The 19,225-nt window shown below is 37.0% G+C and overlaps 1 protein-coding gene across 1 annotated transcript in view; it reads right to left on the bottom strand.

Annotated features, from left to right (window-relative positions):
• Arnt (aryl hydrocarbon receptor nuclear translocator) overlaps nucleotides 1-19,225 on the bottom strand; it is a 62,416-nt gene that overhangs the window by 32,617 nt on the left and 10,574 nt on the right. The window contains 4 exon segments of the mRNA XM_004854059.4: nucleotides 892-936; nucleotides 3,975-4,019; nucleotides 8,245-8,289; nucleotides 11,983-12,094. Coding sequence (XP_004854116.2) covers nucleotides 892-936; nucleotides 3,975-4,019; nucleotides 8,245-8,289; nucleotides 11,983-12,094 — 247 coding nt within the window.

The raw sequence follows: 19,225 nt of genomic DNA on the forward strand, positions 1-19,225 counted from the left end.
GAGGCTAGGGTTGAAATGGCAGCAAAGTGAGTTTGCAGCCCAACTTAAAGAGGTAAGTGACAGATAAAAGGGGAAAATGGTAAAACTAAGCATTTGTCAATAATTTATTTCCTACAGGTCACAGAGACCTGAACAAAAAAGTCTGGGCACATATCTTCTATATTATTTCCATGTTATGGACAATAGTCTCCAAAAAATATTCTCGAATCTCTTTTCCTAATGGCAGAAAAGTCTCATCACATACATCCATTTGTAGTTATTTTCCCTGAGACACATAAAATTCTACTCTCAAACTTGGAAGCACCTATCATCCTAGTATCTGATAGATAGTGAAGTACTGAAACATAATCTTTCAAATAGCCACACCAAGGCAGCTAAAAACTTTTCTGGTAAATCACAAGGTTCAATCACCAAAGCAACACCACTTTTATTGTGACACAGTAATCGAGGGTGCGAGTCTACACAGGAAAATACAAGTGAGTTTTCTAGGGAGGTATAGAGTAAATGCCTGAGGTTTAAATACTGGCAATTAATTGCAAATACAGATACATTTATTGGTTTCCTGATAGAATATTTTCCTGTTAAAGTACCACCTGGCATTAGTTTTATTATTTCTAAATTCTTTTGATTCTGTGAAAGAGTGCTTGGATAAGGAGGAAAAGAGAATAACAACAATCTCTTAAATTCCTAAGTAAAGTTCCCTCAACTCACCCACTTTCTGATAGGGAAGCCAAAGTTCCTGTTACACTCAAACTTCTAAAAAATCTTGTCCTCTCTTGCCACAGATAGGGAAAAATACAAAGAGAAAGGGGAAGAGAAGACAGGGTAAGAAAAAGGACAGGAAAAGCAGCAGCATCTGCTTCATCATGCTAAAAGACACAGTTCTCCTACCTGGCAAGTCTCTCTTTATCCGCAGAGCTCTGCTCATCATCCGACCTAAAAACAGAATTAATGAACTAAGCTAAAAATTAAAATAAAAAGGAAGGGTGGGGAGGAGGGAGAAAGGGAGGGAGGGAGGAAGGATAAATATGGACATGGAAAAGGAAAGAAATGAGAAAAAATAAAGAAGAAAAGAAAGAAAGAAAACAGATGCAGAGAGTGGGGCGGAAATATGGACAGGAACCTTGCCTGTAATCTACAAAGTCATCTGTTATGGTAAAGAAAAAGTAACTTACAAGACAAAGGTCAACACAAAGACAAGGCCAATATACATTATAGAGTAACACAGAAAGCATTCTGTCAATCAGGCTCTGTAAAGACCAAGGATATATAGACTCTGAAGAACCAACCAAGGGAATTCTGGAATACCACTTTCATATGCTGTTCCCAATCTGGAAAGAAGATTATATCCACTAGTGCCATTCTATAATGAAAAAAATTAAAGATAACAAGGGATCACAAATACAATCTCTCCCTGAACACACACAAACACACACACACACACACACACACACACACACACAAAACCAGATTTCATTTCACTGGAGAACCTATTAACTAAAACTAACAGCTAGATTTTTTGCATATCCTCTATCACTGATGTGTTCCTAAAGTTATTCTTAATTTTGATCTAGTCATTTTACCATTTTCTGCAGAAGAACCACAACACAGCTGGTAGCAACTCCTCCTCCCCTGAAGGAGGTCACAGTATTATTACTAAGTTTTTCCAGAAAACTGAGTTACTGTAGAATGAATGACAACTGAAAAAAACATCACTTTGTTGCCAGGCCAGTATATCAGTCCTCAATTCTATTTTTAATAGACAAATAGATAAGCCTCAAATAAAATGTCTAAGTATGAAAAATTAAAAGGCTGATAATTTTAGCTATTAAAAATGACAATAAGTTCAGGCCTATCGGCACACACTTGGCCTAGTACTCCCACCTACTCAGGAGGCTGAGACAGGAGAATGTCTTGAGCCCAAGACTTCTGGGCTAGCCTGGGAAACACAGCAAAACTCCATTTTTTTAAAAAAAGACAAGGGGCCAGGGATTTAGCTCAGTGGTGCCACCCCCTGCCTCCCAAATGCAAGGTCCCGAGTTCAATCCCTGGTACAAAACAAAACAAAACAAAACCGCCATTTAGTGGGTCTTTAATAAAAATTTTAAAAAAGACTAGCAATAAGTAGAAAAGTGTCAATAAAACGATCAGTAAAATACACAAAATAACATAGTAATAATGAGAACAAAGTAAAAATATATTCTGATAAGACAGCTACATGATACTAAGTTTAGAGTTTTGTGTTCCTTAGATTATTACTTCTAGATAGTTCCGTAACAAACAAAAATAACCTTTTTTTCAAAGTTAAAATTCACAATTTTCAGCTTTTGTTGATTATTGTTTTGTTTTGGTTTTTTATCTTTGTTTTTCCAGACAAGGTTTCACTATGTAGTCCAGGCTGGCCTTGAACTTCCTGTGATCCTCATGCCTCAGCCTCTTGAGTGCTGGAATTACAGGCATGCACCACACCACCTTCATAATTTTCAGCTTTTGAAGACTCTCTAATTGGATTCTCAATGATATGTGAAGTAAACTACTTTAAAGGAATGAGTTCTGTTGTTCAAAAATTACATACCTAATTTGCCATTGTTATAGAGCCACAATCCCTTTCTACTCTAACATTTCTGAATAAAAAGCATGAATGTATAAACATTCACATTAAGCAGGATGAATGAAGACTAAAACAGTTTGAGTTTTCGTGGCTGTTTGGAATTTCAGTCAAGAGACTGTGGACCTGTACTGCCCATACAAATGGATGGCCTGACCTTTTAATGCAGTTTGAAAAACTATTCCAATATCTACAATTAACTTCTCATTTTAGAGATGGTTCACATCATAAAGACTTTATAATTATCTATTTCAAGTACCTTTGATTATTTTTAGAAAACTATTTTTAGAAAAACCTCTTGTATTTACAGTTTCCTTATTGCCATTGCTACCAGGCACTCATGATTTCACAGCTGTCTCATTTGAGTAGCTTATCACTCACTACCTTCTCTGCCTATAGCCCTGCTCTTTCTCAATCCTATATGCTGCTACCGAAAAAATATCTGTACCAACTACTTTATATAATCTCCTCTAACTCAAAGCTCTCACTGCTTCAGTGTTCAAAACTACTCTGCCTGATATTTCTTAGTTATTTAGATCAGTGGTTCTCAAAGTGGTCCCCACATGGGCAACATCCGCAATGAATAAACTAAGTGTTCAGCTAAGTATGGCACTTTGAATTAATAAGGTTATTTGTTTTTCTGAGGTAGCTACAAACAAAAAAAAAATATTTTTTTGGTACTAGGGAATATTTTTCTTTTTTTTGTACCGGGGATCAAACTCGGGTCCTTGCGCTTGCACAGCAGGCGGTGAAACCACTGAGCTAAATCCCTGGCCCCTAGGGAAAAATTTTTTTAAAGAAATAACCAAAAAAAAAAAAAAAAAAAGAAAAGAAGTAACATACTGCTTAAAAATATATAATATTAACTTTCTCAAAGGAAAACCAAGTTGAGAGAGATTTACTGTTTAATAAAAAGTGAAATAGAAAGTATTTTACCATCTTGACAGGTTATTTAAACACAAATGTAAGTATATTATTTTAATCAAAACTCTAGTCTCCACAAAAACTTCTTCTCTATGGTCACTCTGTAAAGAATAAAATCACTCTCCATACAGATTTTTCCATTACCTATACCAGTTCTATAACAAATGCAATCAAGAAATCCACAGTTTGTGTTCCCATGGAAGGCCAGCAAACATCCTCCTATAGCTATCACATGCAGAGAAAAACACTGCATAAGACAGAGATGGGACTGGTCTGAAGCCACGTCACCTGAACATCTACGATAGCAACATTACTAACTGCACCACTTTTTGGAACAGGAAAGATAAAGGACACAGGAACTCACTCTCATCCAGATAAAATTAAAATTCAGTGTGAACGGACTGCCTGGTCCCACAAGGACCAAAATGCTGCACTACATTACCTGGCAAACCGCTCCTTATCATTAGACATCTGATCATCATCACACCTGAAGGAGAAAAAACTTATTAACTCAAAACATGGTATCTGTTATATCTACTTCACTCTGAAATAAAACTAGAAAGGAATAAAAATATTCAACAGAAAAAAAAGCCAATGCATCAAAACGCAAATGAAGATATAACAGCAGCCCACAGACCTTTAAAACCCATGACTATTATTTATCAGGTCTCTGATATCTTCATCACCCTACTTATCAGATACACCAAAAAAAGACAATGATCACGTGGAGACAAAGTAGGCTGCCCTCTCAGCAACCACTCTAAAATTTGGGACAGCAGCCGGGAGGAGTGGTGCACACCTGTAATCCCAGCATTTGGGAAGCTGAGGAAGAGGATCACCATGAATTCGAGGCCAACCTGTGCTACATAGTGAGTTCAAGACCGGCCTGAACTACATAGCAAGACCCTGTCTCAAAAACAAAAACAAAAATAAAAAACTACAAAAAAGTTAGGGATAGGATTTTTTAACATTGCTAACATGTCACATAAAACATTAACTATTTTTAAGTGTACACTTTAGTAGTGTTAATCATATTCACGCCATTGTACAAAAGATATCTAGAACCTTTTCATCTTGTAAAACAGAAACTGTACTTATTGGACAGCATCTTCTCATCTTCTCCTGCCTCAGGCCCTGGTAATCACCACTCTTTCTCCATCTACTTACTCATGTAAGTAGAATCATACATGATTTGTCTGGCTGTGATTGGCTTATTTCAATTACTATAATTTTCATCAAGGTTCATTCATATTATAACAGGATTTCCTTTTTTCAAAAGCTGAATGTCCCACTGTATGTATACACCACACTTCTTTAACCCTTCATCTGTAGATGGCTATCTGGGTTGCTTCCCCTTCTTGGCTACTGTAAAAAATAAGGCAATGAACACGGATATGCAAACAACTCCTCAAGATCCTGTTTTAAACTGGGCATGGTGGTACATGCTTATACTTCCAGCTACTTGAGAGACTGAGGCAGAAGGATCCCTTAAGCCCAGGAATGTAAGGAATGTAAGGCCAGCAAGACCCCATCTCAAGATTAAATATATAAATAAAATCTTGATTTCAATTTGTTTGGCTATTTACTGGAAGTAGAACTGAGAGAGCAATGGTAATTCTGTCTAATTCTGAGGCACCAGTGAATTTTTTCCCACTGTGGGTACACCACTTTACATCACCACCATTTCTGCACAAGAGTTCCAATCCCTCTGCATCTGTGCCAATACTTATTCTTTTCTGTTTTTTGGATAGTGGCCCTCCTAGTAGGTATAAAATGATCTCTCAGTGTAGTTTTGTGTTTGTGATGTGAGCATCCTTCTTATGCTTTGTTGGCCCTTTGTGTCTCTTCCTTGGAGAAACATCTATTCAAGTACCTTGCCCATTCTTTACCCACGTTTTGTTGTTTCTGAATTATAGGAGTTCTTTAGATATTCTGATATTAACCCCTTCTAAGATACATGATTTGTTCATACTTTCTCCCAATTCCATAGATTGACCCCCTCCATTACTCGGGGTTGAATCCAGAGCCTTTGCACTGAGCTATACCACCAGCCCTTTTAAAATTTTTTATTTTGAGATAGGATCTTGCTAAATTGGCCAGGCTGGGCTAGAACTTGTGATCCTACTGCCTCTGCCTCCCAGACTACTGAGACTACTAGGCATGTACTACCACGCCAGGCTTTGTGCAGAAGTTTTTTAGACAGGGTCTTGGTTTGTAGTTCAGGCCAGTCTTGAACTCGCTATGTAGCCCATGCTGGCCTCAAACTCTGAGCAATCCTCCTGGCTCAGCCTCCAGGGTGCTGGGATCACAGGTGTGCGCCACCACACCCGGCTTAAAGTATAGCTTTAAATTCTACTTAATTGGCCAATAAACTCTGTTTGCTACTACAGAAACTATAATGGAGGACATATTGAGCGGGGAAGACCTAACTCCCAAAACACTATTCCACAGATGATCTGAATTGTCTTCTCATTGTCACAGGACACAGCAAAGATTCTATCAATTTTGAGCATAAAGTGGTTTTGGGAGTTACATTAAGTCTCTCTCACAAAATTTGCAATTTAAATGGTAAAGTTTTGTTTTGTTTTTTGATTTTTAGAAGGGTCACAATCTAACTACAATAATAGGGGCTAGGGATATAGCTCAATGGAAGAGTGCTTGCCAAGTACACAAGAGGATCTGGGTCCAATCCCCAGCACTGCAAAATAATAACTAGTAAAAAGTATATTAAATACATAAACAGGTAACAAAGTCATTTGTTATCAACTCTTATGAACTATATGTAAGTGTTTGTGGTACACTTTTAAATGACAGGCACAATAATATGAGTGATGTTTAGAGCTAAAATGTTGTAACAGCCACACCATCGTGATAATAGAAATTCTGCAGCTCCATTATAATCTTTTGGGACCACGGTCATATAGTACTCTGCTGATGACCAAAATGCTCTGTAGCACATGACTAGTTTGTGACCACTAGATTTTGTGGAATCAATGGTTAGATCTAATTGATAGGTATCAATAAAGGCTGGAGGTTACCTCCACAGCATTCATATACACAACACAGTTCTACTAATAGCACCTATTATTATATACCAATTCTGAAGTAGATGAATTCCCCAATAGAGCTGCTTTAATAACTCCAACATCTGCCAGAAAGTGAAATCTCACCCCCTTTCACATTTTTTGAGGCTCATTAAGTCTATAAAGAGATCTCAGAGAATTACTTTCATTTGCAACCATTTTTTTATAGCAGCCAAATTACAGCTGTTGTTTTCAAAAGTATGTGGCAAAGTCCATTATCTAGTTTAGTAGGTAGAAATATGAGCCTTGAGTATAAATGTTATTACAAAAACATATAAAGACGTTGCTGACTAAACAATGGCAAGTAATTTAAAATATGGACATCCTTTGTGTAAAAAGTGAGGTATGAGTGTATGTGTACATATACACATTTACACCTTGTACATGCACTGAGAACTTCTGGAAGGATATTCAATAAAGTGAAAATTGTAACAAGTTTAGGGAGGGCTCTGAAGACCTGAAGTAAAACAAGAAGATATACTATTATTGTATGTCAATATTTGTTTGAAATAAAATATTTTACATTACTTTTCCCATTAAAAATACTTCTTGAATAAGTCAAATGAAATCTGTAGAGCCATATAAGCAACTAATTTTATTTTTTTTAAATAGGCCTTCTTTACTTACTTACCAAGTATCTGCTACTTAGCAATATATAGAGAGATTACCTGGATAATGTTTTCAACTTGAGAAAGAAAAGTGGAAGGTTACAGTCAAGATTATCTTTCTTTCAGTATTATTCTTTTTAAAAAAATAAAACAAAACATGGAAACGAGTCAACCAATTGCTAATCCTGCAAGAATATTTCCTATTTTTAGAAGAATCCCTTCAACAATATACTGAAAGGTCTATTTTCTAAGCGCCAAAAGATTTATTACTCATGAATACAAATTCCAATTCCTGCTACCTATAGGAAAAGTCAATAGGTATTAGAGAGTATGATAAAGTAGGACATTAACAAGTAATACCTCCAAGTAGCTACTTCCTTGTATAGTCCTCTCCAATACTGACTCAGGACATAAACATAAAGCTTGCTTTGACCAATGGGACATTAGCAAATGTCACAGAAACAGAGGTTAAGCACACTGGAACTCGCCTTTTGTATCATAGTTAATACCATCTGAAGAAACTTAGTCTCACTTCCTTCAGGAAAAAAGGCCAGATACCAGCCATCCCAGCAGAGTCTAATTCAGCAGATCAGCAGGCTGAATGCAGTCTTATGAGTGAGTCAGCAGGATCAGCAGAATAATCAGTCAATCAGAATTGTGAAAAATAATAAACCATTGTTCTTTTCAAGCCATACATTAACAGATAACTGATACAGAAGGTCTTATAAATTCTTTGTCCTCTCTTCCCTGAGGTCCTACCTCTGAAATTATTAACAGAATGCCTGAAAATTTTATGGGCTACAACATGAAAATGTATGGTTTTAAAAGTACTCTCCTGTCAGGGATTTAGCTCAGTGGTGCCGAACCTGCCTCGCAAATGAAAGGTCCTGAGTTCTATCCCTGGTACCAAAAAGAAAAAAAAGTACTCTCCTTAGGCCCAAGAACAAAAAATTACAAGTTACAAGTATACAGATCATCAATTTCACATAACAAGTTTAAAGAAAGTTTTTCAAACACTTACCTCAAAAATTTACCATTCCCTTCTCCATCATCATCAAAATCCAGCCTGAGGAAAGCCAACAAAAAAATATTGTTAAGCCTACTGATAATACAGAACATTAAAGAATATTAAAATTTCTCAACACACGTACTATAAAAACCACCTAACTAGAAAAAAGAAAAACAGAAGGTGGGTAGAAGTCAAATAACAATATATCTTCCCCATCGTGCCAGACTGGGCAAAAAAGCTGGGAAACAGAAAGAGCCCTACTGGTAACTCTGCCCTTCCCTGGGTGGCAGCCCACCTTTGCAAACGTTTGCATCAGTGTACAACCCCTACAGAAAGAAGCATCATCTACTCAACGCAGGCAAGAAAAAAATTAATACAAATAATTTTAATTCAGGAATTTAAAAAAAAATTGGTACTGGTGCTGAGCATCAAACACAGGTCCTTGTATGTGCAAGGCAACTGGTCTATCACTGAGCTAAACTTCAAGCCCCCAAGTCTGTTTGGTTTTTTTGGTACTGGGGATCGAACTCGGGTCCTTGAGCTTGCAAGGCAGGTGACGGAAGCACTGAGCTAAATCCCCAGCCCCAAAGTCTGTTTTTTTATTACTATGGTCTCCTCTAAACCATGCTACCAGCTTTCTGAAACACTTATCAAAACAGTGATATTATTACATAAAGGAATTAATTATGTAAAACATAAGTTGTTAGTCTGAACAGTTAATATATACTACATTCAGGACCCTGAATAAAAACAAAACCTTAGCCCCAAGGGGCTCTTTTGCCTAGACAAATACAAATATAAAACAAGTGAGAATGGGAAAATGCCATGTGAGGCACACAACTGCCATGTTATAAACATTCAGTGAAAGGAGAGGTGACTTTCACCTGAGGGGATTAGGGGAGATTATAGGTAAAAAAGTAGGCCAATCTCCTATTAATTTCTGTATTCTATTAAACTGAAATGTTGCTCATGTTACTGTCTTAACCCAGTGAGCACTCTTTTTTGGTACCGGGGATCAAACTCAGGACCTTGCACTTGTGAGGCAGGCAGCGGAACCACTGAGCTAAATCCCCAGCTCCGCAGTGAGCACTCTTGACTTCTCCACCAATGAAATAAACTGGTATTATGGGTCTCCAGATGAGCTGCATATGAAGTACATAGCACCATCTCAAAAAATGTTTGTTCCTCTCGCTCCTTCCCAGCCCCTGATCACCCGTCAAAGTCCTACTCATTTCCCCAATATCTGCATTTCTAAAAATCTATCATGAAGAAAAAACTTAAAATGGGTGGGAATGTTTTACAAAAAGTTCATTGTAGCATTACAAATAATAGTAAAATTTAAAAAATAATTTAAATGTCCCAAAATAAGAATAAAGGCTGGGTGTGGTGAGGCATGCCTGTAATCCCAGTACTCAGGAGGCTGAAGCAGGAGGATCATCGCAAGTTCGAGGCCAGCCTGAACTGCATAGTGAGACCTTGTCTTAAAAAAAAAAGAAGTACATCCTTTTATGCAAGCATTAAAAATTATGTTTATATCAGACAAAAATATTTTAAAAGCTATTACATAAAACTATATAAAACCATATAATTATATGACTATAATTATTTTAAAAGATTTATGTATAAAGACTGAATGAAATACACTAAAAATCTGATGGTATTTGACTTTGGCCACTTTTTGTTCTTGTTTTCTATATTTTCCAATCTTTCTTTAAAAGAAATATTTAAAACTTTTTTGAAATGTGTTTTTCTGACTATCAATCATACATACTCATTTCAGGAAACATGGAAAGTAATTAAAAGAATAATAAATCACTCATAAACCTATTACCCAGAAATCTGAAGAGTGTTCTCTTAGGTGTTCTCTGTGTATACATTACATATTTTAAGACAGTATCTCACAATGAATATAATCATTATGTATTTCAAACATGTACAGTAAGTCCCCAACTTGAGAATATTCTGGTTGTGAACTTTCACAGGTATACTGTATCAAACTCACTCTCAGCTTATAAACAAATGAGACTGATGAACAATTCTGGAACAGAACTCATTCCTTCAGTACAGGAACTTACTGAACAGGGACTTAATATAGTAATAATGTACAGGGACTTACTGTAGTAATAAAAATAAAAATTTTAAAAACAACAAAAAAGGAAATGACAAATACAAAACTCATAGCGCAATTTAAAAAAAAGACAGGGCCAGGGATTTAGCTCAGTGCCACTGCGCCTGCCTCACAAGTGCAAAGTCCTGAGCTCAATCCCTGGTACCAGAAAAAAAAAAGGGTGTCACCAAATTTCCCAAACTAGCCTCAAACTTGTTATCCTCCCGCCTCAACCTTCCAAGTACAGTAGCTGGGGTTACAGGCATGTACAACTTTACCTAGCTAAATATATAACTTTCTCAAATGATCCCCTAATTTTGATATTTATATTGCTTTTAATTCTTTGCTATTATATATAACCATAGCACACTGCTTAAGAGAGTGGATTCTAATACTAATCTCCTATGATTCATATATTCTGGGTTTTTGTTTTTGGTATGGGGATTGAACTCAGGACCTTGTGCTTGCAAGGCAGGTGTGGCGCCACTGGTTCATATATTCTGCCATTACTAACCTTAGAACCTTAGAAGTTACTTATTCATCCTATGCCTTAGTAAAGGATTAAAATGCGTAGGGGCCGGGGATTAAGCTCAGTGGTTCCACTGCCTGCCTTGCAAGCGTAAGGTCCCAAGTTTGATCCCTGGTACCAAGAAAAAAAGATTTAGTAAAATGCGCAAAGCTCTTGTATACATAGCAAGTCTTGTTGCTACTCATGCCACCTCTTGACTCAAAGACAACTCTTGCATTATTGCTGACGGGACAAAACTTAAAAGATTAGTTAAGATTATATTATTTTTGTGAAAAATAAAGAAAAACAAAAGTTTAATACCAAAAGATATACAACATACTAGCCATTCTTCCAGGTCTTTCCAAAGCACCCTCCTTTCTGAAGCTTTTCACATATACTGAAGAACACTGTATTTTTTCCTTATAAAAATTTGCCCATTCCATCATGGGTCATATTTATGTGTGTAATGATTACCCCTGTCAAAACGTAATTAACTTGGAGACACAGAATATGTCTTATTTATCTTTGGATCCTACTAACAATCAGCACAATGCCATACACTAATTAGGTATTTATTAAAACACATTTGGAAGTGAATGGACTGACTCTGCATTTCACATCAAACAAAATAACAGTAACTTTAAAAAGAAATATTCTAGAGTTTAACATCCTCTAAATTCAAAAAAGAAGCTTATCAAAGTTTTGAGAATGTAGATGCAAAGCTTAATGAAAGCAGCCAAGTTTTCTTAGCAATAGAGTAGCTAGTGAAATCTCTGGGCTTAGCCATAGTCCTTGCAGATATTTTTGGTTTAAACACACAAACACATGCATGCACACACACACAACCACTTAACAGACACTTAGATAAAGACATTAATTTCTTTCTTTTTTTTAGGGGGGTACCAGGATCGAACTCGGGACCATGTGCTTTCAAGGCAGGCGCCAGAACCACTGAGCTAAATCCCCAGCCCTGACATCAATTTCATATAAGGAAAGTCCAGGGGCTCTGGCAGTTACATGGCAGCAGCATAACAACCAGTTGAAGTGAGAGGATCAGGAACAGCCAAGTAAGTCAGCAACTAACTAAATCAGGTTGGTTTACAGGAGAGACATTTGTGACTATACTCAAACTCACCCTGCTCGACGCTTAATAGCCCTCTGGACAATGGCTCCCCCACCTTGAATCCCAGGCCCTGGGTTTCCAGAGGCAATGGCTGGACCCAGTGATGGTACATCTGATGTCATTTCTGTCAAGGGAAAAAAAAATACACATCTTAAAAATGAAAGTCCTTGCTTATAATCAGTATCATCAAGGTGGCTAAATTAAAGACTCAAGCTATGGATAAAAGTTACCAGTTTACTAGAAGACCTCAACATTCATATCCTGATTTCTCTTCTTGAAGTCTTATATTGGCAAAAGATTTCCCCATTCTTTAGTTTCCCCACTTTACACAGAGTTGGCAAGATGGAGTACCATACTCTCTAGCATTCGCTTTTAAGAGCTTACAACAGTGATAAAATTTGAATTTAAAACACATATACAAATTGATTTATGCATTTCATTCATGCAACAAATATTTCTAACTTATTCTAATTGAAAAATTAAACAGAAAAACCCCAAAGTAAAAATAACCTAGGGCCTGGGATTTTTCATGCTGGGGCAGGTGGGCTCACACTAGTCACTATGGGCCATGGCTATGGCGGCAGCAGCTCCAACCTACTTCAGTTGTGTCTCCTTGTTCTGACATAGCAGACTCTGAAATGTACTATATTTTATTCAACCAGTCCCCAACTGACACTAGGGTTGTTTTATTTTTTACTATTGTAAACAGTACTTAAAGAACCTTTACATAAGAAGGTATGGTGATGCATACCTGTAATCCCAGCATGGTGAAAGGCTGACAAGGAGACAGCAAGTTTGAGCCCAGCCTGAAGAACTTAGCGAGACACTCTCAAAATAAAAAAAATAAAAGAGCTAGGGATGTAGCTTAGGATGAAAGCCCTGGGTTTACTCCCCAATACCAGAAAGAACAAACTCACCCACTCACACACATGCACACCCCTTTACATGTACAGATTTTAAAACTTTTGTTATTTAGGATAAATTTCTAAAAGTAAAATTCATTATATCTAAGAATATAAGGGCCGGGGATTTAGCTCAGTGGTTCCGCCACCTACCTTGCAAGCACAAGGTCCCGAGTTCGATCCTCCGGTACAAAAAAAAAAAAAATGTAAGCATTTAAAATTTTAAAATTTTGAGGGCCAGGGATTTAGCTCAGTGGTTCCGCCGCCTACCTCGCAAGCAAAAGGTCCCTGAGTTCGATCCCCGGTACCAAAAAAAACCAAAAAATTTTGATGGATATACTAAATTACACTCCAAAATGAGTACTACACTACATGCTTCCACTAACAGATTATGAAAGAACCTATTTCCCTCAATACCACTGGATACAGATCAAGCATTCCTAATCTCAATCTAAAATCATAAACACTCCAAAATCTGAAACTTTTTGAGTGCCAACATGACATCACATAAGTAGAAAATTCTACACCTGACTTCAATGTGATGGACTGCACTCAAAATGCAGGCCCACTAAAATTACTGCACAAAATTACCTTCTAATTATGTGTATAAAGTATATATGAATCATAAAATCCCATCCCTAACATATCTCATCATGTATATGTAAATATTCAAAAAATCTGAAATATTTCTGGTCCTAGGCATTTTGGATAAAGGATACTTAACCTTTTAGTATTCTTCTTTTTACCAAATCTCACAAGTTAAAAATGGTATATTATTTGTTTTCACTTGTATTATGTTTTTTAGCTTTAGAAGTCATCTGAAATTATAACTGCTCTTTGTATCTTTAGTACAGTATTTTTATGCTAAGTAATGTGTGCTATTTTTGGATATCATTTAACTGTAATATGAGTATCCCCCCTTGAGTGTGGAAGACCTGGTCCCCAGGGTGGCACTACTGAGAAGTGGTATAGAACCTCTGGGAGGTGGGGACTCATGGGAGGTCCCTATGCCACTGGGTATCCCCTCCAAACGATTATGAAACCCCACCTATTTTCTCTCCCCTACCCAACCCCCAGCTACCACATGTGCTTCTGCCATCACATGCTAAGATTTACAGTCCTCACTGGAATTAAGCAGACCCAGAAGCCATTCCTTTGAACTGCCTGTGAACTAAATCTATAAACTAAATAAACCTTTTCTCTTTATAATTAGTTCCAGTATTTCACTGTAGCAACATAAAGCTTGATTAATACAATGAGTTTGTAGGACCTATCAGTATGTAAAGGACACAAGGTCCTTTGTCCTTCAGGTACTACCAATATTTTCTCATGATCCATAATTGCCTTTAACTAGATATACTTTTCATTTTTATGTTACTAAATTCATCAGTGTTTTCCCACACAGTTCCTGGATTTTTGTCTTGCTTAGGAGAGCTCCTCTATCTCCTGTTTATTTCTATATTTTCTTAATATAATTATTTTTCAGATCTAGGAAATCCATTTTTGTATATGATACGTTACAGCTTGTATCCAGATGTCCCCCCAAAGCCTCATGAAGTCATAGGTAGGGCATTTCAGAGGTGGCTGGATTTAAGGTGTGTAAATGTGGATTACGGATGTGATACTGGAATTAAGGGTGTGGATAAAAAAGCCCTCCCTCAGTGTGGGTGGCACCAATGTGAAGTAAGGGCTCTTCTTACTGTTGAGTGAGGATGGGAGTTATAGCTTCCCATGGACACAGCAAGGTTTAGATCCTTACTTCTAGTCAGGAGAGATGTTCCTCTTCCCCCTGCCAGTTATCAGTGAATGGCAGCTAAAAAAATAGAAGGTTTAAGTAAGTTTCAAGTCACATAATACAAAATTCTCCAGGTTTTCATAAAAAAAAATCACATACCAAGAATTAAAATCCCAAACTAAATGAAAAATGTCAATCAACATATACCAAAACTGATGGGACTTAGCTAACAAAAAGGTTTTTGACACCTGCCATTCCTTTTTATTTATTTATTTTTTTGGTACTGGGGATCGAACTCAGGACCTTGCACTTGCAAGTCAGGCAGTGGAACCACTGAACTAAATTCCCAGATAATAAAGGTTTTTAAAGCAGCCACGGTAAACATACAACAAGCAACTAAAAACATGTTTGAGGCAAATGAAAAAATAACCTCAGCAAAAAAATAGGAAATATAAAAAAAAGAATCAAATGGAAATTTTAGAACTGAAAAAGTAATAACTGAAATAAAAATTTCATAGTGACATCAACAACATAAGACAGGATACAAAGGACAAAATCAATCAAAGGAAGACAGATCACTAAAAATTATCTTAATCTGGGCTGGGCTACAGGTGGCACATCTTATAACTTTTTGGTGAATACACTGGGAAAATTATTAGTGTTTCTGGTAAATTATGCACATTATACAATCCTTTTTTATTATGAAAAGGTTAGTTAAGGGGTGCTTTGGGAAGTTCAAAACGATTATAGGTATTTCCATTATTTCTTACGGGGAAAAAGTCTTGACTTACAACCAACTTAGTTACAACCTGCCCTCGCAAACAAATTGAGTTCATAAGGGTCCATTATACATGGTAAAAATCTTGGATTGTGAGTAATTTGTTCTGCAAATATTCCACAAGACAAACATTTCTTCTAAATTTAAACTTAATAAAGGAGCGATGTCTTGTGACACAGAATGCCACATGCTCACAACTGGACCAGTGGCCCCCCATCCTCGCTCTGTGTGATTGTGAGTGATCATCTCCCAACAGCAAGAGGTTCTGGAGATCTTGTCTGCAGAGGAAGAAGAAAAAAAGGCAGAGGAATCCCCCACTCCAAATGAGATTAGGCAGATGTGTAAAATGTGAGGAATGAGCAATTAATCTGTTTAATGACAATGCAACATCACATTTCCATGAAATCCTTAGAAGGCAAAAATAAATGTCGTTGGATAGGTTCCTTGTTAAAGCTGCATAAAAAGAGAAAGATTCCATTGAGCCAATAGACAGCAGTGATTCCATTAGTGAATTTCTCTAGTTCTGTGAGGAATGCTGTTGGTATTTTGATTGGGATTGCTTGGAATCTATGCATCACTTTTGGGAGTACAATCTTGACCATTATCAATAGCAATATCATCCTAGTCACAATACTGTTTTCCAAGATGCTGCCACTGGGGGAAACCAGTTAAAGGCCAAGAGAAGCAAGGTATGGTAAGCACATGTCTGTAATACCAGTACTCTGGGAGACGGTGACAGAAGCATTGTTAAGTTCCAGCCCAGCCTGGACAACACAGAGACTCAGTAAGATCCTGTCTCAAAATTTTTTTTAATTTAAAAGGGGGTGGGACATGGCTCAGTATAAAGACCTGGGTTCAATTCAAGAAAGAAAAGAAAAAGGAAAGAAGGGAGGAAGTGAGGCAGAGTAGGTTTTGTAGGGATGTAGAGAAGGCCATGGAGCCAATCTCCAATACTGGGGGAAAAAACAAGGTACAGGAGATATCTATTACTTCTTAGAACTGCAAATCTACCATTATCTCAATTAAAAATTTTTTAAAGCCTTGTTATATACTCCATCTTCATTTTAAACTTTAATCTGTCTAAAGCTAATAAAAGCTAATAAAAATTCATGAAGTTACTTCAATTACCTTCATTTTTTTTTTTAAGAACAGTACTATTTGGGCTGGGGATTTAGCTCAGTGGTTCTGCCACCTGCCTCACAAGCGCAAGGTCCTGAGTTCAATCCCCAGTACCAAAAAAAAAACAAAACACAAGAACAGTACCTTTTGACACTGTGCTTCCTCACATAGGAGTATAATATGTCTTTCACTTATTTCATTATGTATTTCATTTATCATGAATGGATGTTGGACTTTATCAAATGCTTTTTCTACATACATTGAGCTGATCATGTGGTTTTTTGTCCTTGGTTCTGTTAGTGTGGTATGCTGAACCATCCCTCCTTCCCTGGGATGAATCCTACTTGGTCATGATGAATAATCTTTTTGATGATTGCTGCACTGTTTGCCAGTATCTTATTGAGGATTTTTGCATCTATGTTCATTAAAGAGATTGACCTGTAGTTCTGTTTTTTAGTTGGATCCTTCTGCAGCTTTGGTATCAGGGTAATGATTGCTTCCAGGAATGAATTTGGGAATACTGCTTCCTTTTCAATTTCATTAAAGAGTTTGAGAAGTAGCAGCTTTAGGTCTTCTCTAAATTTCTTGTAGAATTCTGCAGTGAATCTGTCAGGGCCTGGGTTTTTCTTTGTTGGTAGGTTTTTAATTATATCTTCAATTTCACTGACTGATGTTGGTTTATTTTGAATTTTTATATCTTCCTGATTCAGCTTTTGTAATTCGTAAGTATCTAGTCCACTTCTGTGTCTTCCATCTTACCGTAGGTATTGATAATCTCCTGGATTTCTGCAGTGTCTGCTGTGATTTCACTGTTTTCATTCCTAACTGCATGGACAAGACTTCCCTTTTTTTGATAAAGTTGACTAATGGGTTGTCCATTTTATCAAAGAACCAACTCTTCAATTCATTGATTCTTTGCATTGTTTTCTTAGTCTCTATTGCATTAATTTCTGCTCTGATCTTTATAATTTCCTCCCTTGTATAAACTTTGGGCTTGATTTGCTGTTCTTTTTCTAGAAGCTTGAGGTTCAACATTAGGTTATTTGAGCTCACTCTTTTTTTGATATGGGAATGCACCACTACAAATCACCCTCATAGGACTGCTTTCGTTATATCCTTTAAGTTCCAGTATATTGTACTGGCATTATCATTTAATTATAGAAACTGTCTAATTTCTTCTTTAATTTCATCCATATGTATATATTTTTGTATATACGAGGTGTGATCAAAAATTACAATGAAGGGCCAGGGATTTAGCTCAGTGGTTTCACTGCCTGCTGCGCAAGCGCAAGGACCTGAGTTCCATCCCCGGTACCAAAAAAAATATTACAATGAATGTTTACTTTTTTTTTTTTTTTTTTTTGGTACCAAGGATCAAACTTAGGGCCTTGTGCATGCGAGACAGGCTCAGTGCCACTGAGCTAAATCCCTGGTCCCTCCCCTTTTATTTAATCATTACAGTAAAAGATACATTGCCATTAAACCCTCTCAAAATACTACTACTCACTTTGGGTTGAGTGTGGTGGCACACACCTGTAATCCTAGCACTTGGGAGGCTAAGGCAGAAGGATCCCTGCAAGTTTGAGGCCAGCCTGGGCTACAGAGCAAATTCAAAAACAGCCTAAACTACAGAGTGAGACCCTGTCTGAAACAAACAAACAAACAAACAAACAACAAAAATACCCTACTCACTTTGAACACACTTTCCCATTATTCTTGACACTTTGTGAAGCAGTTCTAGAAGTCTTTTTTCATGAGTGGCATTAGTTGTGCTGTCCCAGTTCCTTTGATGTCCTGAACTGATTCAAAATGTTTACCTTTCACAGTTATTTTGACTTTGAGGAAGAGCCAGAAGGCTTGCTGTGCCAGACTCAGAAAGGCTATAAGCTTGCCTTTCTGATGGGTGGCACTGGCCAGCAGCATTCCCTGCATTTTTTTTTAGCACATTTCACAAAGATATTTATGAAAGAGGACTTTCAGAACTGCAAGAAAGATGGAATAAGTATGTTCAAAGCAGGGTATACTTTGAAAATTAATGGCAATGTGTGTAAATTTTTACAAATTTAAATAGCTGGGTGTGGTAGCACACACTTGTAATCCCAGCACTCAAGAGGAGGAGGCAGGAGGATCACTGTGATTGTGAGGCCACCCTGACCTACATAGTGTGACCCTGTCTCAAAACACCAAAAAAAGGAACTATTTACCATGTATTTCAATCATTCCCTGTACATATATATATATATATATATATATGCATATGTAGCAGTTATTAATTTGTCGCTACATCTTTTTATTTATTACTGTATAACAATGTATGACTTTTTTTTGAGATAGGAACTGGCTTGGTAGTATAGGCTGGCCTTGAACTCACTATGTAGCCCAAGCTGACCCCAAATTTGAAAGGATCCTCCTGTCTCAGACTCCTAAGTGCTGGGATTATAAGCATGTATCATCATGCTCGGGCCAACTTTAATATTTAGACAATTATACTTTAATATAATTTATTTCCTATGCAATACTATGTATTGCTATCTTACACATTAATTTTGTTTTGTTTTTAGAGACACAGCCTCACTATGTGGCCCAAGCCAGCCCTGAACTTGCTACATGGCCCAGGCTGGCCTCAAACTCCTGAGTCTCTTGCCTCAGCTTCCAATGTACTGGGATTACAGACATGTGCCACCATGCCCAGCTCTAAATAACATTTTATGAAGGCTCAAT

Source organism: Heterocephalus glaber, unplaced genomic scaffold (assembly GCF_053883595.1).
Source record: "Heterocephalus glaber isolate CG9 unplaced genomic scaffold, H.glaber_assembly_v1.0 deba00001442, whole genome shotgun sequence".
NCBI lineage: Eukaryota > Metazoa > Chordata > Mammalia > Rodentia > Bathyergidae > Heterocephalus > Heterocephalus glaber.